Source organism: Pseudopipra pipra, chromosome 7 (assembly GCF_036250125.1).
Source record: "Pseudopipra pipra isolate bDixPip1 chromosome 7, bDixPip1.hap1, whole genome shotgun sequence".
Lineage (NCBI taxonomy): Eukaryota > Metazoa > Chordata > Aves > Passeriformes > Pipridae > Pseudopipra > Pseudopipra pipra.
The window spans coordinates 7,752,773-7,775,109 of record NC_087555.1 but is presented as its reverse complement, the minus strand read 5'-3'; the positions used below and the strand labels follow the sequence as shown (position 1 = coordinate 7,775,109).

General features: G+C 56.3%; 3 protein-coding genes and 1 long non-coding RNA gene across 9 annotated transcripts in view; 3 read left to right on the top strand and 1 right to left on the bottom strand.

Annotated features, from left to right (window-relative positions):
- The window catches only part of LOC135417535 (uncharacterized), a 73,055-nt gene that overhangs the window by 41,728 nt on the left and 8,990 nt on the right, over positions 1 to 22,337 (top strand). The window contains exons 24-32 of the mRNA XM_064661858.1: positions 2,888 to 3,077; positions 3,275 to 3,339; positions 3,454 to 3,705; positions 3,982 to 4,129; positions 4,369 to 4,433; positions 4,551 to 4,802; positions 16,906 to 17,053; positions 17,293 to 17,357; positions 17,475 to 17,726. Of these exons, the coding sequence (XP_064517928.1) occupies positions 2,888 to 3,077; positions 3,275 to 3,339; positions 3,454 to 3,705; positions 3,982 to 4,129; positions 4,369 to 4,433; positions 4,551 to 4,802; positions 16,906 to 17,053; positions 17,293 to 17,357; positions 17,475 to 17,726 (1,437 nt within the window). The remainder of the gene's footprint in view (positions 1 to 2,887; positions 3,078 to 3,274; positions 3,340 to 3,453; positions 3,706 to 3,981; positions 4,130 to 4,368; positions 4,434 to 4,550; positions 4,803 to 16,905; positions 17,054 to 17,292; positions 17,358 to 17,474; positions 17,727 to 22,337) is intronic.
- LOC135416979 (uncharacterized) lies at positions 5,082 to 8,836 on the top strand. 4 transcript variants are annotated; one of them, XM_064660432.1, is made up of 10 exons: positions 5,082 to 5,226; positions 5,465 to 5,529; positions 5,647 to 5,796; positions 5,972 to 6,120; positions 6,367 to 6,948; positions 7,036 to 7,173; positions 7,483 to 7,561; positions 7,954 to 8,091; positions 8,345 to 8,511; positions 8,622 to 8,836. In XM_064660432.1, the coding sequence occupies exons 3-9, from the start codon at positions 5,647 to 5,649 to the stop codon at positions 8,462 to 8,464; spliced, it is 1,356 nt and encodes a 451-aa protein (XP_064516502.1). In that variant the 5' UTR covers positions 5,082 to 5,226; positions 5,465 to 5,529; the 3' UTR covers positions 8,465 to 8,511; positions 8,622 to 8,836. The 4 variants fall into 4 exon arrangements, with proteins under 4 accessions (XP_064516502.1, XP_064516501.1, XP_064516505.1 ...); XM_064660431.1 differs by having other exon boundaries at positions 7,447 to 7,561; XM_064660435.1 differs by lacking the exon at positions 5,972 to 6,120 and having other exon boundaries at positions 6,857 to 6,948; positions 7,447 to 7,561.
- LOC135417600 (uncharacterized) lies at positions 12,528 to 13,163 on the bottom strand. The gene is made up of 2 exons (XR_010432127.1): positions 13,028 to 13,163; positions 12,528 to 12,745 (listed from the first exon to the last, which is right to left on the bottom strand). It is a non-coding gene; the product is annotated as an uncharacterized LOC135417600 (long non-coding RNA).
- On the top strand, positions 18,006 to 21,760 carry LOC135416980 (uncharacterized). 3 transcript variants are annotated; one of them, XM_064660437.1, is made up of 10 exons: positions 18,006 to 18,150; positions 18,389 to 18,453; positions 18,571 to 18,720; positions 18,896 to 19,044; positions 19,291 to 19,872; positions 19,960 to 20,097; positions 20,407 to 20,485; positions 20,878 to 21,015; positions 21,269 to 21,435; positions 21,546 to 21,760. In XM_064660437.1, exons 3-9 carry the CDS (start codon positions 18,571 to 18,573, stop codon positions 21,386 to 21,388), a joined length of 1,356 nt encoding a protein of 451 aa, XP_064516507.1. In that variant the 5' UTR covers positions 18,006 to 18,150; positions 18,389 to 18,453; the 3' UTR covers positions 21,389 to 21,435; positions 21,546 to 21,760. The 3 variants fall into 3 exon arrangements, with proteins under 3 accessions (XP_064516507.1, XP_064516506.1, XP_064516508.1); XM_064660436.1 differs by having other exon boundaries at positions 20,371 to 20,485; XM_064660438.1 differs by lacking the exon at positions 18,896 to 19,044 and having other exon boundaries at positions 19,781 to 19,872; positions 20,371 to 20,485.

Sequence of the window (22,337 nt, the reverse complement as noted above, 5' to 3'; positions counted from 1 at the left end):
TCCTGCACAGCCATCCTCATTGTTGCTTTTTGTGATGTTGCATTGCTCTCTTCACTAACCTTTGCAGCTCACAGACTCCATGTATGAGCACCAAATATCTTACTTTTTGTAGAGAGGTTTGTGATTTTCCAGCAAAATGCTATTAACACAAATATTTTGCATTCTTGCTTCCATCTGGCTTTTGTCAGTGGTGGGATTATTTTCTCTTAATCCACTCTGCTGCTTTTTAAAAATATAGCATTTTCAAAAGAACGACTAAGTATTAGATACCTAAAAGAACACCTTTGTTTTGCATTCCTGAAATACTCATTGAAAATAAATGAATATAGATGAATAAATGAAAATGTGTCTAATCTGGCATTTAGGAATTATCTGTTTAGCTAATATTTAAATTATTCTTGGTACAAAACATGTGCATGTCACTATTTTCAGCCACACTATACATAGGCTGATTGATTCTAAGTCACCTACAGAGATGAGTTCTGTCTATCTGGACAGTGGGAAAATACCAGTATAGGTTTGAACTATACCTGACACCTGCTGTTGGCCATAGTTGGTGATAGGATAACTGGTCCATCATTGTGTTTTTGAAGTAAGATTAAAAATAAGTTTTGCTTCTTCATTCTTGTTTTTCTTTGTTTTTTAGTGAACTAAACACATATACTCTTATTCTCTTTTAACAACATTCCCAGTGTTCATAAGGGAAATAATATTTTTAAACTGAAAATTTTCCTTCTAACTAGAAGCTGGTTTTCTATCCTTTGAAGCTGCCATGAGGTAGTTGAGAGATGCTGAATGTGCTGATGGAACATATCTCTCTGACTCCACAGCAGTTTAAGTTTTCTCTTTTATTTGGTCATCATTTCATGCAAACTTAATTAGCAGTGCTCTCAAAAAAGAACACTGAAAACCAGTTATTTGATCTTAATATCTAAAAAACCTGTACCATCTTGGTTCATGTCTGCTTGTGCCTTTGGCTAATGGGACCATAAGGGTGTAGCTTTGTCCTGCCAGGACTCGGGGCGGTGGCAGGTCTCCTTGGGCGGGGACTTGCCAGAGCTGCTGATTTTGGTGCAGCCCCGGCCAATGGGGTCAGAGCAGCATTGGTGTCCTTGCCCACAGGTTCCTTCTGTGTGTCACAGCCCAGTGTTCGGGAGGGCCCCCAGGCAGGACTTCTCCCAAGGAGCCCGTGCCAGCTTCTGTGGAGGCCCCGTGGCCTTCCCACTGTGGCTGCCTCAGCAGCTGAGGGGGCTCCTTGTGCTGCTGTGGGCAGGCACAGCAGGGGAGGGTTTGCTTGGTTTTTGAGCCGGGCCTAAAGTTCATGTCCAGCTGTCTTAGATACTTTGGAAAACAGATTCCTTCCGACCTGGGGCAGGTTGGCCAGGCTGGGGGAGGCCCCAGGGCACGTGGCAGTGTGTCACAGGGCCCTTTGTGACACGGTGGGCATTGCCAATGGATGGCACGGGGCAGGGTGTCACAGGGCCCTTTGTGACACGTGATGACTTAATACTGGTGGTGAGGTGGCCACGCCTCAGTGCTCCTCGGAGCGTGCGACGGGACAGACGGGACAGAGCGGTGCTGTGCGGAGCCCCCGTGCAGCCAACTCGTTCCTTACTGATCCGGAGCGTTTGGAGTCTTCTCTGTGGTTCAAGCGCCCTCGAGGCCAGACCGCGGGACTTGGTGACCCGGAGTTTTTCTGCGGTGTCTCCAATCCCTGCGGCAGGTGCCATCGAGGCCATTCTCTGGGGCTTCGTGCCCCAGAGCTTTTCCCTGGCGTCTCCAATCCCTGCAGCAGGTGCCCTTGAGGCCCAACTGTAGGATGGCAGGGAGACGCTTCAGCCTGTGCAGGGTTCTCAGGAGGAAGAAGAAGACCGGAGACCCTGGGACTGCCCCTGCACAGCAGCCTGAAGAGATGCAGCAGGTCCAGCCCCTGCAGGAGGGTGAGTGGCAGAGCTGGGCCACAGGACTGGTGGCTGCAGCCGGCTGAGCCTCTTCCCATCCCAGCCTTTGTGGACATGCCCAGGGAAAGGGAGCAGGGAATAGGGGCCGGGACTGATCCCCTGGCAGCTCCATGCACTGGGCATCCTGGGGCTGGTCCTGCCTGTGGAGTGCAGGGCTGGGCTGTGTTCTCTGTTCCCTCCTGCAGCCCCTCAGCTCTGACTGCTCTCTCTCTTTGCCAGATCAAGGTCGGGTCCAGACAGAAGATCAGGACCATGCCCATGGCCACTTCAGCAGGGCAGCACAGGTACCTACAGCCATTCCCCCCTGGGCTGGGCCTGCTGTCACTGCTCAGCTGAGCACTGCTGTTGGAGCTCTCCATGGCACATTCCTCCCTTCCCTGCCCTTTGTTTTCCTGCAGGCCTTTCTGAAAGTCTTGGGCATTCGGCGTAGAAAGACCGGGAGAACACCAACCGAGGTCATGGCACAGCCTGACCCCACGCCGAAGGAGCTCAAGGCAAAGCCTGATGTCGGCACCGTGTCAACTGATGGCACAGCAACCTGTGACACCGCGGTGACCGATGAGCTGATGAACACCGACAGCACACCTGTTCTGCACCTGGCCGATGCTCCAAGTCTGGACTTGGTTGCGGAGAGAGTTGTCTCTGCTCAAGTAAGCAGCCTGTGGCCGGGGATTGTGTGGCCCTTCTGCTGGGCCCCCTCAGCCTTTGAGGCCAGCACAGTGTGGTGGGAAGGGAAGCACTTCTCGGGGGTAAACTGGGCAAGTTGCTCCCTCTGGCAGCTCTCCAACTCCCTCATGTCCCCTCCTGGCCAGACTGTGGGACTTGATGACCTGGAGCCTTCCAGAACCTCCTCTGTTGCAGGAGCTTTCAAGGCACTTGTGCAGGACTTGGTGACCCAGAGCTTTTCTGTGCCATGTCTCCTGCAGGTAGTCGTGGAGCCAGACAGAGGCATGGAGCAGAGACCCCCCAGGGTGCCCAAGCTGGCCTGGCTGAAGGAGGGGGAGGAGGAAAGCCCTGGGCCTGCCCCAGCCCAGCACCCTGAGGATGTTGAGCAGTTCCAGCCCCTGCAAGAGGGTGAGTGGCAGAGCTGGGCCACAGGACTGGTGGCTGCAGCTGGCTGAGCCTCTTCCCATCCCACCCTTTGTGGACATGCCCAGGGAAAGGGAGCAGGGAATAGGGGCCAGGGCTGAACCCTGGCAGCTCCACACACTGGGCATCCTGGGGCTGGCCCTGCCTGTGGAGGGCAGGGCTGGGCTGTGTTCTCTGTCCCCTCCTGCAGCCCCTCAGCTCTGACCGGGCTCTCTCTTTGCCAGATCCAGGCCAGGTGCTGAAGGAAGAGCAGGACCGCTCCCGGGGCCGCTTCCGCAGGGCGGCACAGGTACCTACAGCCATTCCCCCCTGGGCTGGGCCTGCTGTCACTGCTCAGCCGAGCGCTGCTGTTGGAGCTCTCCATGGCACATTCCTCCCTTCCCTGCCCTTTGTTTTCCTGCAGGCCTTTCTGAAAGTCTTGGGCATTCGGCGTAGAAAGACCAGCATAACACCAACCGAGGTCATGGCACAGCCTGACCCCACGCCGAAGGAGCTCAAGGCAAAGCCTGATGTCGGCACCGTGTCAACTGATGGCACAGCAACCTGTGACACCGCGGTGACCGATGAGCTGATGGACACCGACAGCTCACCTGTTCAGCGCCTGGCCGATGCTCCAAGTCTGGACTTTGCTGAGGAGAGAGTTGTCTCTGCTCAAGTAAGCAGCCTGTGGCCGGGGATTGTGTGTCCCTTCTGCTGGGCCCCCTCAGCCTTTGAGGCCAGCACAGTGTGGTGGGAAGGGAAGCACTTCTCGGGGGTAAACTGGGCAAGTTGCTCCCTCTGGCAGCTCTCCAACTCCCTCATGTCCCCTCCTGGCCAGACTGTGGGACTTGATGACCTGGAGCCTTCCGGAACCTCCTCTGTTGCAAAAGCTTTCAAGGCACTTCTGCAGGACTTGGTGAACCAGAGCTTTTCTGTGCCATATCTCCTGCAGGTAGCCATGGAGCAAGACAGAGGCATGGAGCAGAGACCCCCCAGGGTGCCCAAGCTGGCCTGGCTGAAGGAGGGGGAGGAGGAACGCCCTGGGCCTGCCCCAGCCCAGCACCCTGAGGATGTTGAGCAGTTCCAGCCCCTGCAAGAGGGTGAGTGGCAGAGCTGGGCCACAAGACTGGTGGCTGCAGCTGGCTGAGCCTCTTCCCATCCCACCCTTTGTGGACATGCCCAGGGAAAGGGAGCAGGGAATAGGGGCCAGGGCTGAACCCTGGCAGCTCCATGCACTGGGCATCCTGGGGCTGGCCCTGCCTGTGGAGGGCAGGGCTGGGCTGTGTTCTCTGGCCCCTGCTGCAGCCCCTCAGCTCTGACCGCGCTCTCTCTTTGCCAGATCCAAGCCAGGTCCAGACAGAAGAGCAGGACCGCGCCCATGGCTGTTTCCACAGGGTGGCACAGGTACCTACAGCCATTTCCCCCCCCCGGGCTAGGCCTGCTGTCACTGCTCAGCCAAGCACTGCTGTCAGAGCTCTCCATGGCACATTCCTCCCTTCCCTGCCCTTTGTTTTCCTGCAGGCCTTTCTGAAAGTCTTGGGCATTCGGCGTAGAAAGACCAGCGTAACACCAACCGAGGTCATGGCACAGCCTGACCCCACGCCGAAGGAGCTCAAGGCAAAGCCTGCTGTCGGCACCGTGTCAACTGATGGCACAGCAACCTGTGACACCGCGGTGACCGATGAGCTGATGAACACCGACAGCTCACCTGTTCAGCGCCTGGCCGATGCTCCAAGTCTGGACTTTGTTGAGGAGAGCGTTGTCTCTGCTCAAGTAAGCAGCCTGTGGCCGGGGATTGTGTGTCCCTTCTGCTGGGCCCCCTCAGCCTTTGGGGCCAGCACAGTGTGGTGGGAAGGGAAGCACTTCTCGGGGGTAAACTGGGCAAGTTGCTCCCTCTGGCAGCTCTCCAACTCCCTCATGTCCCCTCCTGGCCAGACTGTGGGACTTGATGACCTGGAGCCTTCCAGAACCTCCTCTGTTGCAGGAGCTTTCAAGGCACTTGTGCAGGACTTGGTGTCCCAGAGCTTTTCTGTGCCATGTCTCCTGCAGGAAACCATGGAGCAAGACAGAGGCATGGAGCAGAGACCCCCCAGGGTGCCCAAACTGGCCTGGCTGAAGGAGGGGGAGGAGGAACGCCCTGGGCCTGCCCCAGCACAGCACCCTGAGGATGTGGAGCAGTTCCAGCCCCTGCAGGAGGGTGAGTGGCAGAGCTGGGCCACAGGACTGGTGGCTGCAGCCGGCTGAGTCTCTTCCCATCCCATCCTCTGTGGACATGCCCAGAGAAAGGGTGCAGGGAATAGGGGCTGGGACTGATCCCCCGGCAGCTCCATGCACTGGGCATCCTAGGGCTGGCCCGGGATGGAGTGCAGGGCTGGGCTGTGTTCTCTGTCCTCTGCTGCAGCCCCTCAGCTCTGACCGGGCTCTCTCTTTGCCAGATCCAGGCCAAGACTGAACAGAGGAGCAGGACCGTGCCCGGGGCCGCTTCTGCAGGGCAGCACAGGTACCTGAGGCCATTCCCCCCTGGCTGGGCCTGCTGTCACTGCTCAGCCGAGCACTGCTGTCGGAGCTCTCCATGGCACATTCTCATGGCACTGCTCTTCCTGCCTTTCTCCTGCAGATGGTTTGTGAATTCACCAGGTGCATTTGGAGGGAAGAGACCATTGCCATGGGCACTGGGGGCATGGCAAACTCTGACCTCCACAATGCTGAAACCAGTGCTGCCCTGCTGGATTTGCTCGTGGAAAATGGTGTCTCCAATCCCAAGAAAGTAAGCAGCGTGTGGCCAGGGCTCAAGCCCCCCAGGGGTTGTGCAGCGCCTCACGCCAGATCCGCTGGGCCCCCTCAGCCTTTGAGGCCAGCACAGTGTGGTGGGAAGGGAAGCACTTCTTGGGAGAAGCTGGGCAAGTTGGCAGCTCTGCAAATCTCCCCCGTGCCCCCTGCAGGTGCCAGCCTTCGTGAGGTACATCCACCGGTGGCTCACGTCCAGTGTGTCTCCTGAGCACAGTCTAGACAAGACTCTTCTGGATCTGGCCGAGGCACACCCCGTGGATGTGGTGGTGACTCTGCTGCGCTCTGCCCCATCATGTGACAGGTATGGGGCCCCCCTGCCTCGAGGGCTCAGGGCTCACCAGCTCATCAGCCTGTAGAGCCCATCCCAGGTGTCTGTCAGGCTGAGAGTTCCAGGAGCCTCTGACTCCCCTGTTTCCCAGCCCTGGCATGCCAGCCACGGATCTTGCTCCCACACGCCCTCCTTGCTCCTCAGGGTGCTGTGGGTTTGCCACCTGGGACTGGGAGCTGCCCAGGCCGTGGCACTGTGGCTTAGAGTTTGACCCTGCAGAGCTGCTGCGACCATGTGGAGGACGATCATCTTCTCAAGTCGGACTGCACAGTCGGTGCTCGAGATACTTGCCCTTGTCCTGGGAAGCTGGCCAGCCTGCAGCATGTGCACCCCTGATGGGGATGAAACAGATGTCTTTGCCCTGGCTCTGAGTTTCTGGAACTGGACTTTGCTCACTCCCACATCGCCTCCAGGGCAGCTCTTCATCTTCCCCCAGCACTGCATCTCCCTGCCTCAGGCACTGGGCTGGAAACCTGGCTTAGGGGCAGGTTCAGGGGCACCAGGCCAGGTGCTCTTCCTGTGTCTCCCCTGGCCTCTCCCTCCCGCGCTCGGGCCTTGCCACATGGATGTCTCAGCACTGAGCGCTGTCTCCAGCTGTTTCACTTTTTTGCAGACAAACGTGGCGCTGTGGACGGCCCTCCAGCTGCCCTGGTGCCCACGTACAGTGAGGGAGTGTTTCCCCAGCCTCTTTGTGCATCTGCTCTTCCAGGTGTTCTTCAACGCAGTGCATAGGCTGGAGGAGGACGACGCCTTCTGGAGGGAATGCCAGGACCAACACAGCCTTCCCACCAACGCCAACAGGTGCTCCACCCCAGTCCTCCTGTCCCTCCTAGGCCCTCGGGGCTGGGGCCAGGGCTCAGCATGACCTGGGCTTTGCTCTGCACACAGGTTTGCAGTGCTGACCATCCAAGCCCTGCTGTGCCATCTGCGGTGTGAGGGTGTGGTGATGGCACTGGAACGCAAGTGTGGCTGGGACACGCTGCTCAACGCTGACACCCACCACTGCGCAGTGGGTCTGCTGGCCAGGTGAGACCCCCTTGTCCCCACTGCCCCTGTCATTTCTGCCTGTCCGTGGGGCACCACATACAGTGCCCATGGTCGTGGGTGAGAGGGCTTTGTCACCGAGGGATGGCTGAGAGTGGAAAAGGCTGGGAGAGGCGGGTGCACAGGAGGAGCCACCTCCCAAAGTGCCCTTGTCCCCTCCCAGGGTGCTGGAAAAGACCAGGTCTCTGTGAGACAGTCCCAGAAGAGGTTTGGTCACCCAGCTCAGGGATGACAGTGCCTGTTTCCCCCTTCCAGGGAGATAGTCTGTATCTGCACACCCTGGTTTTGCAGCACTGTGTGCTGCCTCCTGGAGCTGCTCAGTGAAGAGATGTGTCCCTGGGAGCTCCCTGCCATGGCGTTCCTTGTGGAGGTGAGTCTGATGGCAAGCGCTGCCTCCCCGAGCTGTCTCCACCTCTCTGCAGGGAAAGCCCAGTGAATGGAGCTGGGGCAGAGGGGTTCTCCACTGTGTGTCCTTGGCCCGTTGCTGCTGGGGTGACACTTGTCCCCAGCTGTATTTTGGGTCCCTCTGCTGCCAGCACTCACGTTTCCATCATGGCTCCTCAAGGCCATGGAATCTAAGGCTGCCGAGGGCTGGGTGGCACAGAGGAGTGGGCACGTGGCCTGCACAGGGCAGGGAGCCCAGGGGCTCTGCAGAGCTACTGCTGCTTTTGGGCCGCACCCTGTGCTGCTGCCTGGGCCCAGCCCTGTGCAGGTCTGGGCTCCTGCCAGCTGGGCACCCCGTCACTGCTCTGTGCCTTCCAGGTCCTGGTGGACCTGGATGTGACTGAGTGTGGCGAAAGCATCCTGCAGATCCTTTCGAGGCACCTGTGGAGTGAGTGCCCAGAGATGCGTTGCCAAGTGCTCAGAGGCCTCATGGTGCTCAGCCAGGATCCTGTGATGGTGAGAAGGGGGCAGGGGCTGAAGCCCTGCTGGAATCCTGGGGCTGGGGAATGAGGTTGCTTTGGCTTAGCTGGGCTTTGGGAGCTGTGGCAGCTGCTCCCAGCTCTGCTCCCTCCCCGTTCAGCGGCCCAAGCCCTTTGGGACAGGCCTTTGGTCTCCGGGCCCCACGGCAGCACGTGGGGCTGTCCTGCCGGAGCGAGATTGGTGGTGCAGCTGTTCATGGCTTCACAGCACAGCACTGTGTTTCTCACAGGCCAGAAGAATGGGCAGCCTGACTGAAAGCCTTGAGGAGCTCCTGTGGGATGCAGACAGAGAGCTGGTCAGGATGACTGCCACTGTCTTCGAATTTCTGTCCTCGGAGAAAGACATCTGACACCAGCCCTGCAGCTGGCTGAGGCGCTCCAGCCACTCTTTGACAACGTAAGGCTCTGTGCCCCCGCAGCCACGGGTGGGATGGCCCTGGCTGGAGGGGTTTCTCAGGTCACCCCAGATCTAGGCTCTGACCTTGGCTCTGTTCCTCCCTGTTCCAGCCCTCGGAGGTATGAAGAATGACAGCAGCCCCGCTATCTCAAGCCTGGCGTTTCAAACCTGCTCTGCGGAGCAGTTTCTGTGCTGCCAGAGCTCTGTGGAGAGTTGATGTGGGAAGCTGTGTGTGCTGGGGCCACGTGAGCCTGCGAGGAAGACCCTTTCTCTGCAAGCACTTTCCTTTACCCCAGCATGGGAATATAAAATTCCTGTTGTCACAGACGGAGGCCCAGCAGTGTTTTTTGGTGCCCAGTTTCCAGAAGGCATTGGGAAAGAGGGGAAAAAGGGTCCTTGTGCTCAGCAACCCTTGCCCAGGTATGCAGTGAGAAGAGAAGGTGCCCGAAGTCCCCTTGGCCTTTGGTGGTTCTGCTGAAGCCTCAAAGTTTCCATGGAGCAGTTTGCTGGACATGTTTTCCTATGTGAGAAGTAGATGGACCTTTTGGACTCTGCAAGACTGAAAGTGCATCACGCTACCTACGGCAGAGGTTGAAAGTGCCGTGTACCATGGTGGTGTGTGCAGTTCTCAGGCTGCAAGGAAAAGTAACTCCCACTCGATTGTGGTGCAAATACAAGTTTGCAAATGGAAGGGAAGGTCGGTGAAATTCTTCTGTTCTGGCACATTTTCTTTGGCAGCGACTGGGGAGGACGTTTTCAACTTTGGATCTTCCCATTTGGATAAGCCCGGTACATTTACGTCTTTTTCAAGGACACGCCGACGTTCCCACTGTCGCTGTTCACCAGCTCCACGAGGTGGCGGTGTGTACGTAACAAACAACCCAAAATGCAGCTCCGAAGGTGAAAACGTCCTGTCACAATTCTCAACCGAAACGTGTCAGGACAGAAAAGGTACCAGGACCAAAAGCTCTGGAGCTTGGCTTTTCCATTCCCACTGGAGCAACAGCAGTTCACACGAGAGCACTGTATACTAGGAAAAGCAAATAAATTCACCAAGACCAACCAACGTGTGGATTCAAAATTACTTTCCCTAACCAAGAGAGGGATTATGACCCCACACCTCAAAAGAAATGTGATCCCCACCTCTAAAATAGAAAACATCAGCATCAAGTGGCAGTTGAATGTCTGGGTACCACCATCCAGGGAAAAGCACCCCCACCAGTGGTGGCACCAGATGCCCACCAGGGCCACACAGAGCAAGCCCAGGATTCCCATGAGGGTGCAGAAGGGCAGGAAGGGCACATCTGGCATGGGCACACCATGGTGCTGTCACCTGGGGATGAGTGAGGTGTCTGCTCAGGCTCTGGCTGTGCCCAGACACCACCTGGTTCTGGGAGCTCTGAGGGGCTGAGAGGTCCCTGGGGGCTGTGATGGCCCTGGGGGCTGTGAGGTCTGTGGGGTCTGGGAGGTCTATGGGTGCTATGAGGGCAGTGAGGGCTATGGGATCTGAGGTCTGTGAGGGTTATGGAGGCTCTGAGGGGTATGGGGTCTGTGAGGGGTATGGGGTCAGCGAGGTCAGTGAGGGTTAAAGGGTCTATGAGAACAGTGAGGGCAATGGGATCTGAAAGGGCTTTGGAGTCTGAGAGGCCTATGGGGCCTGTGAGGGCTGTGGAGGCTCTGAGGGCTATGGGGGCTGTGAGGACTCCATAATTTCTACATGGTTAGGGAATATGTTCTTACAGCTTCTACCCTAGAACTGATACTCCACAAACTTTGTTTTCAAGACTTCCTTGATAGTAGTTTTCTAATTGCAACAGATGTCAGAGCATTGTTATCCACGATAATTAAAGTTGAGTGGCCATTTGCTGTAAGTGAGGTTGTTGGGGTCTGTAGTGGGTTGACCCTGGCTGGATGCCAGGTACCCACCAAAGCCACTCTCTCACTCCCCTCTGCAACTGGACAAAGGAGAGAAAACATAATGAAGAGTTCATGAGTTAAGGACTGTGAGAGATCACTCACTGATTACCATCCCAAGCAAAACAGACTTGAAGTGGGGATATTCATTAAATCTATTACTAACAAAATCAGAGCAGGATAATGAGAAGTAAAATCCTAAAAACATCTGCCCCCCTCCCCAGCAGTACAGGGAGATGGGGAATGGGGGCTACAATCAGTTCATCACAAGTTGTTTCTGCAACTCAGAGAGAGGAGTCCTTCCCCTGCTTTCCATGGAGTCCCTCCCCTGGGCAACAATTCTTCATGAGCTGCTGGAATGTGGGTCATTTTTTCCATGGGGTTCAGTCCTTCAGGCACAGTCTGCTCCATCGTGGGTCTTCCCCCACAGAGTCACTTGCCACAGAAAACCAGTACAGGGTCATTCAAAATGAGCTTTGGCCATGCCATAACATAATTGAACTGTCCTATTAATAGATGAAACCCACAGCAACCCTCATGAGTCACATAGAGAAATAGCAGTGCCATTGTACACCCCTTCCCTGCCCTGCTTGTTCTTCTCCACCGTGATGGGGATGGTAAGATGTCATTGTAAAACTGCCAAGAAACTGAAGGCAAAAGGAATGCCATCCCAGCTCTGAGAGATCTCATGACTGGGAGATGATTGCAGGAGGATGGGGGGAGAGCAGAGGCTGCCGTGAAATTCCTAAGGTCAGCAGCAACATGTTTGTTGGAGCTCCTGTTTTTGTTATGATCCTGTGAATAAGGGTCCTGTGAGCTCCTGGCCTGTGGCTTGGAAATGGGCTGGAGGATGGGCTGCTGGTGGATGCTCCTGGTCTGACTCCACCTGGCTTTTGGAAACTCCCCTAGCTTGGCCAGGTGCTTGGGATGACCCTGTGTTGATGGGAGCCAAAACACCCCTCAGTGTTCATGAAGTGAGGAGCAAAGCTGGAGCTGTTGCCATTGTAAATCAACCCACCACCCCAAGCATCATTGCAGCACCTTGTCTGGGCACATGTTCTCTCTGCAGCTCTTAGGGCAGCTGTTTGGAAAGCTGGGTATTGTTATACATGGAGAAATTGTTGGGGTTTTGCCCCTTGGTTTGGAGGAGGAGGGACTTCTTTCTCAGGAAGAACATGAGGACGGGAAAGTGAGAGTGTTGGCTGGTTTTGCTGGAGTGGCATTTATTGTCTTCAGAAGCAACTGTCTACTATCTTCATGCATCTGTTTTGTTGAACTCTGATTATGGATTTACTTCCAGTTATCAGCTAAAACTTTGTAAAACGAATGGCTGGAGAAAGTCCAGGCCACCTGTCCTATATATCAGTTCACAGTTGTCTCACAAACGATTACCAAGAACTGCAAAGAGCAGCTCATGTGACTATTATTTTTAAGAGAGTAGCCCTGCAGCTAGAAGGCATGTTTCTCTTAAAGAAGATATCCCAGAAATCCATTATTTTATCGTCTGGCAATACTGAAAATCAGAAATGGAGCCTGAAATCCATCTCTACCTGGTTTCCCAGGAGAGGCTTAGCTTATGGCATTTGCCTCTCCTGTTTTGCCACGAGGGTGCCCAGATCCCCAACTCAACTGGACTCAACACCCATCTGAGCCTCCAGCTATTAGGAAACACGTAACTTTGCCTCTACACCCCTGTTCCTGACTTCCACCCCATGCACATGTGGTCACTGCAGGTGCTGGCAGACTTAGGCACACATATAACATGGTCTGGCTCTACAAGATAGAATCATAAAGATCAAGTCCAACCATTAAGCTAACACTGCCAGCTCCACCAGTAAACTGTGCCCCCAGGTGCCACATCTACACATTTTTGGAACACTTCCAGGTGATAGTGTCTGCCTGAGTGGTTCTGGGTGTGGGTTTTCTCTTTTTCATGAGTTTGTAAGATTTGGGAGCCTTTATTCATGGCTGTATGATGGGGGAGGGAACTGTGGGCAGGCAGGTTTCATTGTCCTTCCCAAAGCAGAGAATTGCTAGAATTCCTGGGAAATACACAGGATCCATCATTCTGAGATCCAGGCTTTAAAGCTTAAGCTTAACAATAGAGATATAAATGTTTATTTTTGGCTTTTTGGTGGTCAGCTTCGATGTAGAGGTTTGGTACTCATAAATATTGTTGATTCCCCCATGTAGCTCTTTCAACTTCACTGTTCAGCAGGGAGCAATGGGAATTGTGATGCACGGCTGGGGCTGATACCAGAGATGACGCCATGAAAGGTGGGGATGGGAGTAACTGGAATACTCTAAACTGGGTTTACACCTGCAGGATAACAGCAGTAATGGTAGAATAATGGATTCAGGAGACAAATTGAAAACAAAACTAATTTGTATGTTGGAAACTTTAGACTAGTTCAGGTGTAAAGGCAGTTTTATGGGATGTGCTTGTAAGCAAACACAGAGAAGAGAAAGTACAGAACCTTCAGGAGGAGCAGCACAGTATCCTGCACAGCCATCCTCATTGTTGCTTTTTGTGATGTTGCATTGCTCTCTTCACTAACCTTTGCAGCTCACAGACTCCATGTATGAGCACCAAATATCTTACTTTTTGTAGAGAGGTTTGTGATTTTCCAGCAAAATGCTATTAACACAAATATTTTGCATTCTTGCTTCCATCTGGCTTTTGTCAGTGGTGGGATTATTTTCTCTTAATCCACTCTGCTGCTTTTTAAAAATATAGCATTTTCAAAAGAACGACTAAGTATTAGATACCTAAAAGAACACCTTTGTTTTGCATTCCTGAAATACTCATTGAAAATAAATGAATATAGATGAATAAATGAAAATGTGTCTAATCTGGCATTTAGGAATTATCTGTTTAGCTAATATTTAAATTATTCTTGGTACAAAACATGTGCATGTCACTATTTTCAGCCACACTATACATAGGCTGATTGATTCTAAGTCACCTACAGAGATGAGTTCTGTCTATCTGGACAGTGGGAAAATACCAGTATAGGTTTGAACTATACCTGACACCTGCTGTTGGCCATAGTTGGTGATAGGATAACTGGTCCATCATTGTGTTTTTGAAGTAAGATTAAAAATAAGTTTTGCTTCTTCATTCTTGTTTTTCTTTGTTTTTTAGTGAACTAAACACATATACTCTTATTCTCTTTTAACAACATTCCCAGTGTTCATAAGGGAAATAATATTTTTAAACTGAAAATTTTCCTTCTAACTAGAAGCTGGTTTTCTATCCTTTGAAGCTGCCATGAGGTAGTTGAGAGATGCTGAATGTGCTGATGGAACATATCTCTCTGACTCCACAGCAGTTTAAGTTTTCTCTTTTATTTGGTCATCATTTCATGCAAACTTAATTAGCAGTGCTCTCAAAAAAGAACACTGAAAACCAGTTATTTGATCTTAATATCTAAAAAACCTGTACCATCTTGGTTCATGTCTGCTTGTGCCTTTGGCTAATGGGACCATAAGGGTGTAGCTTTGTCCTGCCAGGACTCGGGGCGGTGGCAGGTCTCCTTGGGCGGGGACTTGCCAGAGCTGCTGATTTTGGTGCAGCCCCGGCCAATGGGGTCAGAGCAGCATTGGTGTCCTTGCCCACAGGTTCCTTCTGTGTGTCACAGCCCAGTGTTCGGGAGGGCCCCCAGGCAGGACTTCTCCCAAGGAGCCCGTGCCAGCTTCTGTGGAGGCCCCGTGGCCTTCCCACTGTGGCTGCCTCAGCAGCTGAGGGGGCTCCTTGTGCTGCTGTGGGCAGGCACAGCAGGGGAGGGTTTGCTTGGTTTTTGAGCCGGGCCTAAAGTTCATGTCCAGCTGTCTTAGATACTTTGGAAAACAGATTCCTTCCGACCTGGGGCAGGTTGGCCAGGCTGGGGGAGGCCCCAGGGCACGTGGCAGTGTGTCACAGGGCCCTTTGTGACACGGTGGGCATTGCCAATGGATGGCACGGGGCAGGGTGTCACAGGGCCCTTTGTGACACGTGATGACTTAATACTGGTGGTGAGGTGGCCACGCCTCAGTGCTCCTCGGAGCGTGCGACGGGACAGACGGGACAGAGCGGTGCTGTGCGGAGCCCCCGTGCAGCCAACTCGTTCCTTACTGATCCGGAGCGTTTGGAGTCTTCTCTGTGGTTCAAGCGCCCTCGAGGCCAGACCGCGGGACTTGGTGACCCGGAGTTTTTCTGCGGTGTCTCCAATCCCTGCGGCAGGTGCCATCGAGGCCATTCTCTGGGGCTTCGTGCCCCAGAGCTTTTCCCTGGCGTCTCCAATCCCTGCAGCAGGTGCCCTTGAGGCCCAACTGTAGGATGGCAGGGAGACGCTTCAGCCTGTGCAGGGTTCTCAGGAGGAAGAAGAAGACCGGAGACCCTGGGACTGCCCCTGCACAGCAGCCTGAAGAGATGCAGCAGGTCCAGCCCCTGCAGGAGGGTGAGTGGCAGAGCTGGGCCACAGGACTGGTGGCTGCAGCCGGCTGAGCCTCTTCCCATCCCAGCCTTTGTGGACATGCCCAGGGAAAGGGAGCAGGGAATAGGGGCCGGGACTGATCCCCTGGCAGCTCCATGCACTGGGCATCCTGGGGCTGGCCCTGCCTGTGGAGTGCAGGGCTGGGCTGTGTTCTCTGTTCCCTCCTGCAGCCCCTCAGCTCTGACTGCTCTCTCTCTTTGCCAGATCAAGGTCGGGTCCAGACAGAAGATCAGGACCATGCCCATGGCCACTTCAGCAGGGCAGCACAGGTACCTACAGCCATTCCCCCCTGGGCTGGGCCTGCTGTCACTGCTCAGCTGAGCACTGCTGTTGGAGCTCTCCATGGCACATTCCTCCCTTCCCTGCCCTTTGTTTTCCTGCAGGCCTTTCTGAAAGTCTTGGGCATTCGGCGTAGAAAGACCGGGAGAACACCAACCGAGGTCATGGCACAGCCTGACCCCACGCCGAAGGAGCTCAAGGCAAAGCCTGATGTCGGCACCGTGTCAACTGATGGCACAGCAACCTGTGACACCGCGGTGACCGATGAGCTGATGAACACCGACAGCACACCTGTTCTGCACCTGGCCGATGCTCCAAGTCTGGACTTGGTTGCGGAGAGAGTTGTCTCTGCTCAAGTAAGCAGCCTGTGGCCGGGGATTGTGTGTCCCTTCTGCTGGGCCCCCTCAGCCTTTGAGGCCAGCACAGTGTGGTGGGAAGGGAAGCACTTCTCGGGGGTAAACTGGGCAAGTTGCTCCCTCTGGCAGCTCTCCAACTCCCTCATGTCCCCTCCTGGCCAGACTGTGGGACTTGATGACCTGGAGCCTTCCAGAACCTCCTCTGTTGCAGGAGCTTTCAAGGCACTTGTGCAGGACTTGGTGACCCAGAGCTTTTCTGTGCCATGTCTCCTGCAGGTAGTCGTGGAGCCAGACAGAGGCATGGAGCAGAGACCCCCCAGGGTGCCCAAGCTGGCCTGGCTGAAGGAGGGGGAGGAGGAAAGCCCTGGGCCTGCCCCAGCCCAGCACCCTGAGGATGTTGAGCAGTTCCAGCCCCTGCAAGAGGGTGAGTGGCAGAGCTGGGCCACAGGACTGGTGGCTGCAGCTGGCTGAGCCTCTTCCCATCCCACCCTTTGTGGACATGCCCAGGGAAAGGGAGCAGGGAATAGGGGCCAGGGCTGAACCCTGGCAGCTCCACACACTGGGCATCCTGGGGCTGGCCCTGCCTGTGGAGGGCAGGGCTGGGCTGTGTTCTCTGTCCCCTCCTGCAGCCCCTCAGCTCTGACCGGGCTCTCTCTTTGCCAGATCCAGGCCAGGTGCTGAAGGAAGAGCAGGACCGCTCCCGGGGCCGCTTCCGCAGGGCGGCACAGGTACCTACAGCCATTCCCCCCTGGGCTGGGCCTGCTGTCACTGCTCAGCCGAGCGCTGCTGTTGGAGCTCTCCATGGCACATTCCTCCCTTCCCTGCCCTTTGTTTTCCTGCAGGCCTTTCTGAAAGTCTTGGGCATTCGGCGTAGAAAGACCAGCATAACACCAACCGAGGTCATGGCACAGCCTGACCCCACGCCGAAGGAGCTCAAGGCAAAGCCTGATGTCGGCACCGTGTCAACTGATGGCACAGCAACCTGTGACACCGCGGTGACCGATGAGCTGATGGACACCGACAGCTCACCTGTTCAGCGCCTGGCCGATGCTCCAAGTCTGGACTTTGCTGAGGAGAGAGTTGTCTCTGCTCAAGTAAGCAGCCTGTGGCCGGGGATTGTGTGTCCCTTCTGCTGGGCCCCCTCAGCCTTTGAGGCCAGCACAGTGTGGTGGGAAGGGAAGCACTTCTCGGGGGTAAACTGGGCAAGTTGCTCCCTCTGGCAGCTCTCCAACTCCCTCATGTCCCCTCCTGGCCAGACTGTGGGACTTGATGACCTGGAGCCTTCCGGAACCTCCTCTGTTGCAAAAGCTTTCAAGGCACTTGTGCAGGACTTGGTGAACCAGAGCTTTTCTGTGCCATATCTCCTGCAGGTAGCCATGGAGCAAGACAGAGGCATGGAGCAGAGACCCCCCAGGGTGCCCAAGCTGGCCTGGCTGAAGGAGGGGGAGGAGGAACGCCCTGGGCCTGCCCCAGCCCAGCACCCTGAGGATGTTGAGCAGTTCCAGCCCCTGCAAGAGGGTGAGTGGCAGAGCTGGGCCACAAGACTGGTGGCTGCAGCTGGCTGAGCCTCTTCCCATCCCACCCTTTGTGGACATGCCCAGGGAAAGGGAGCAGGGAATAGGGGCCAGGGCTGAACCCTGGCAGCTCCATGCACTGGGCATCCTGGGGCTGGCCCTGCCTGTGGAGGGCAGGGCTGGGCTGTGTTCTCTGGCCCCTGCTGCAGCCCCTCAGCTCTGACCGCGCTCTCTCTTTGCCAGATCCAAGCCAGGTCCAGACAGAAGAGCAGGACCGCGCCCATGGCTGTTTCCACAGGGTGGCACAGGTACCTACAGCCATTTCCCCCCCCCGGGCTAGGCCTGCTGTCACTGCTCAGCCAAGCACTGCTGTCAGAGCTCTCCATGGCACATTCCTCCCTTCCCTGCCCTTTGTTTTCCTGCAGGCCTTTCTGAAAGTCTTGGGCATTCGGCGTAGAAAGACCAGCGTAACACCAACCGAGGTCATGGCACAGCCTGACCCCACGCCGAAGGAGCTCAAGGCAAAGCCTGCTGTCGGCACCGTGTCAACTGATGGCACAGCAACCTGTGACACCGCGGTGACCGATGAGCTGATGAACACCGACAGCTCACCTGTTCAGCGCCTGGCCGATGCTCCAAGTCTGGACTTTGTTGAGGAGAGCGTTGTCTCTGCTCAAGTAAGCAGCCTGTGGCCGGGGATTGTGTGTCCCTTCTGCTGGGCCCCCTCAGCCTTTGGGGCCAGCACAGTGTGGTGGGAAGGGAAGCACTTCTCGGGGGTAAACTGGGCAAGTTGCTCCCTCTGGCAGCTCTCCAACTCCCTCATGTCCCCTCCTGGCCAGACTGTGGGACTTGATGACCTGGAGCCTTCCAGAACCTCCTCTGTTGCAGGAGCTTTCAAGGCACTTGTGCAGGACTTGGTGTCCCAGAGCTTTTCTGTGCCATGTCTCCTGCAGGAAACCATGGAGCAAGACAGAGGCATGGAGCAGAGACCCCCCAGGGTGCCCAAACTGGCCTGGCTGAAGGAGGGGGAGGAGGAACGCCCTGGGCCTGCCCCAGCACAGCACCCTGAGGATGTGGAGCAGTTCCAGCCCCTGCAGGAGGGTGAGTGGCAGAGCTGGGCCACAGGACTGGTGGCTGCAGCCGGCTGAGTCTCTTCCCATCCCATCCTCTGTGGACATGCCCAGAGAAAGGGTGCAGGGAATAGGGGCTGGGACTGATCCCCCGGCAGCTCCATGCACTGGGCATCCTAGGGCTGGCCCGGGATGGAGTGCAGGGCTGGGCTGTGTTCTCTGTCCTCTGCTGCAGCCCCTCAGCTCTGACCGGGCTCTCTCTTTGCCAGATCCAGGCCAAGACTGAACAGAGGAGCAGGACCGTGCCCGGGGCCGCTTCTGCAGGGCAGCACAGGTACCTGAGGCCATTCCCCCCTGGCTGGGCCTGCTGTCACTGCTCAGCCGAGCACTGCTGTCGGAGCTCTCCATGGCACATTCTCATGGCACTGCTCTTCCTGCCTTTCTCCTGCAGATGGTTTGTGAATTCACCAGGTGCATTTGGAGGGAAGAGACCATTGCCATGGGCACTGGGGGCATGGCAAACTCTGACCTCCACAATGCTGAAACCAGTGCTGCCCTGCTGGATTTGCTCGTGGAAAATGGTGTCTCCAATCCCAAGAAAGTAAGCAGCGTGTGGCCAGGGCTCAAGCCCCCCAGGGGTTGTGCAGCGCCTCACGCCAGATCCGCTGGGCCCCCTCAGCCTTTGAGGCCAGCACAGTGTGGTGGGAAGGGAAGCACTTCTTGGGAGAAGCTGGGCAAGTTGGCAGCTCTGCAAATCTCCCCCGTGCCCCCTGCAGGTGCCAGCCTTCGTGAGGTACATCCACCGGTGGCTCACGTCCAGTGTGTCTCCTGAGCACAGTCTAGACAAGACTCTTCTGGATCTGGCCGAGGCACACCCCGTGGATGTGGTGGTGACTCTGCTGCGCTCTGCCCCATCATGTGACAGGTATGGGGCCCCCCTGCCTCGAGGGCTCAGGGCTCACCAGCTCATCAGCCTGTAGAGCCCATCCCAGGTGTCTGTCAGGCTGAGAGTTCCAGGAGCCTCTGACTCCCCTGTTTCCCAGCCCTGGCATGCCAGCCACGGATCTTGCTCCCACACGCCCTCCTTGCTCCTCAGGGTGCTGTGGGTTTGCCACCTGGGACTGGGAGCTGCCCAGGCCGTGGCACTGTGGCTTAGAGTTTGACCCTGCAGAGCTGCTGCGACCATGTGGAGGACGATCATCTTCTCAAGTCGGACTGCACAGTCGGTGCTCGAGATACTTGCCCTTGTCCTGGGAAGCTGGCCAGCCTGCAGCATGTGCACCCCTGATGGGGATGAAACAGATGTCTTTGCCCTGGCTCTGAGTTTCTGGAACTGGACTTTGCTCACTCCCACATCGCCTCCAGGGCAGCTCTTCATCTTCCCCCAGCACTGCATCTCCCTGCCTCAGGCACTGGGCTGGAAACCTGGCTTAGGGGCAGGTTCAGGGGCACCAGGCCAGGTGCTCTTCCTGTGTCTCCCCTGGCCTCTCCCTCCCGCGCTCGGGCCTTGCCACATGGATGTCTCAGCACTGAGCGCTGTCTCCAGCTGTTTCACTTTTTTGCAGACAAACGTGGCGCTGTGGACGGCCCTCCAGCTGCCCTGGTGCCCACGTACAGTGAGGGAGTGTTTCCCCAGCCTCTTTGTGCATCTGCTCTTCCAGGTGTTCTTCAACGCAGTGCATAGGCTGGAGGAGGACGACGCCTTCTGGAGGGAATGCCAGGACCAACACAGCCTTCCCACCAACGCCAACAGGTGCTCCACCCCAGTCCTCCTGTCCCTCCTAGGCCCTCGGGGCTGGGGCCAGGGCTCAGCATGACCTGGGCTTTGCTCTGCACACAGGTTTGCAGTGCTGACCATCCAAGCCCTGCTGTGCCATCTGCGGTGTGAGGGTGTGGTGATGGCACTGGAACGCAAGTGTGGCTGGGACACGCTGCTCAACGCTGACACCCACCACTGCGCAGTGGGTCTGCTGGCCAGGTGAGACCCCCTTGTCCCCACTGCCCCTGTCATTTCTGCCTGTCCGTGGGGCACCACATACAGTGCCCATGGTCGTGGGTGAGAGGGCTTTGTCACCGAGGGATGGCTGAGAGTGGAAAAGGCTGGGAGAGGCGGGTGCACAGGAGGAGCCACCTCCCAAAGTGCCCTTGTCCCCTCCCAGGGTGCTGGAAAAGACCAGGTCTCTGTGAGACAGTCCCAGAAGAGGTTTGGTCACCCAGCTCAGGGATGACAGTGCCTGTTTCCCCCTTCCAGGGAGATAGTCTGTATCTGCACACCCTGGTTTTGCAGCACTGTGTGCTGCCTCCTGGAGCTGCTCAGTGAAGAGATGTGTCCCTGGGAGCTCCCTGCCATGGCGTTCCTTGTGGAGGTGAGTCTGATGGCAAGCGCTGCCTCCCCGAGCTGTCTCCACCTCTCTGCAGGGAAAGCCCAGTGAATGGAGCTGGGGCAGAGGGGTTCTCCACTGTGTGTCCTTGGCCCGTTGCTGCTGGGGTGACACTTGTCCCCAGCTGTATTTTGGGTCCCTCTGCTGCCAGCACTCACGTTTCCATCATGGCTCCTCAAGGCCATGGAATCTAAGGCTGCCGAGGGCTGGGTGGCACAGAGGAGTGGGCACGTGGCCTGCACAGGGCAGGGAGCCCAGGGGCTCTGCAGAGCTACTGCTGCTTTTGGGCCGCACCCTGTGCTGCTGCCTGGGCCCAGCCCTGTGCAGGTCTGGGCTCCTGCCAGCTGGGCACCCCGTCACTGCTCTGTGCCTTCCAGGTCCTGGTGGACCTGGATGTGACTGAGTGTGGCGAAAGCATCCTGCAGATCCTTTCGAGGCACCTGTGGAGTGAGTGCCCAGAGATGCGTTGCCAAGTGCTCAGAGGCCTCATGGTGCTCAGCCAGGATCCTGTGATGGTGAGAAGGGGGCAGGGGCTGAAGCCCTGCTGGAATCCTGGGGCTGGGGAATGAGGTTGCTTTGGCTTAGCTGGGCTTTGGGAGCTGTGGCAGCTGCTCCCAGCTCTGCTCCCTCCCCGTTCAGCGGCCCAAGCCCTTTGGGACAGGCCTTTGGTCTCCGGGCCCCACGGCAGCACGTGGGGCTGTCCTGCCGGAGCGAGATTGGTGGTGCAGCTGTTCATGGCTTCACAGCACAGCACTGTGTTTCTCACAGGCCAGAAGAATGGGCAGCCTGACTGAAAGCCTTGAGGAGCTCCTGTGGGATGCAGACAGAGAGCTGGTCAGGATGACTGCCACTGTCTTCGAATTTCTGTCCTCGGAGAAAGACATCTGACACCAGCCCTGCAGCTGGCTGAGGCGCTCCAGCCACTCTTTGACAACGTAAGGCTCTGTGCCCCCGCAGCCACGGGTGGGATGGCCCTGGCTGGAGGGGTTTCTCAGGTCACCCCAGATCTAGGCTCTGACCTTGGCTCTGTTCCTCCCTGTTCCAGCCCTCGGAGGTATGAAGAATGACAGCAGCCCCGCTATCTCAAGCCTGGCGTTTCAAACCTGCTCTGCGGAGCAGTTTCTGTGCTGCCAGAGCTCTGTGGAGAGTTGATGTGGGAAGCTGTGTGTGCTGGGGCCACGTGAGCCTGCGAGGAAGACCCTTTCTCTGCAAGCACTTTCCTTTACCCCAGCATGGGAATATAAAATTCCTGTTGTCACAGACGGAGGCCCAGCAGTGTTTTTTGGTGCCCAGTTTCCAGAAGGCATTGGGAAAGAGGGGAAAAAGGGTCCTTGTGCTCAGCAACCCTTGCCCAGGTATGCAGTGAGAAGAGAAGGTGCCCGAAGTCCCCTTGGCCTTTGGTGGTTCTGCTGAAGCCTCAAAGTTTCCATGGAGCAGTTTGCTGGACATGTTTTCCTATGTGAGAAGTAGATGGACCTTTTGGACTCTGCAAGACTGAAAGTGCATCACGCTACCTACGGCAGAGGTTGAAAGTGCCGTGTACCATGGTGGTGTGTGCAGTTCTCAGGCTGCAAGGAAAAGTAACTCCCACTCGATTGTGGTGCAAATACAAGTTTGCAAATGGAAGGGAAGGTCGGTGAAATTCTTCTGTTCTGGCACATTTTCTTTGGCAGCGACTGGGGAGGACGTTTTCAACTTTGGATCTTCCCATTTGGATAAGCCCGGTACATTTACGTCTTTTTCAAGGACACGCCGACGTTCCCACTGTCGCTGTTCACCAGCTCCACGAGGTGGCGGTGTGTACGTAACAAACAACCCAAAATGCAGCTCCGAAGGT

Coding starts and splice junctions, on each gene's coding strand:
- LOC135416980 (XM_064660436.1), top strand. CDS start 18,571: ATGGTTTGTGAATTCACCAGGTGCATTTGGAGGGAAGAGACCATTGCC. Junction 19,045..19,290: donor TCTGCCCCATCATGTGACAG/GTATGGGGCCCC, acceptor TTGACCCTGCAG/AGCTGCTGCGACCATGTGGA. Junction 20,098..20,370: donor GCAGTGGGTCTGCTGGCCAG/GTGAGACCCCCT, acceptor TCCCCCTTCCAG/GGAGATAGTCTGTATCTGCA.
- LOC135416979 (XM_064660431.1), top strand. CDS start 5,647: ATGGTTTGTGAATTCACCAGGTGCATTTGGAGGGAAGAGACCATTGCC. Junction 6,121..6,366: donor TCTGCCCCATCATGTGACAG/GTATGGGGCCCC, acceptor TTGACCCTGCAG/AGCTGCTGCGACCATGTGGA. Junction 8,092..8,344: donor TCAGCCAGGATCCTGTGATG/GTGAGAAGGGGG, acceptor TGTTTCTCACAG/GCCAGAAGAATGGGCAGCCT.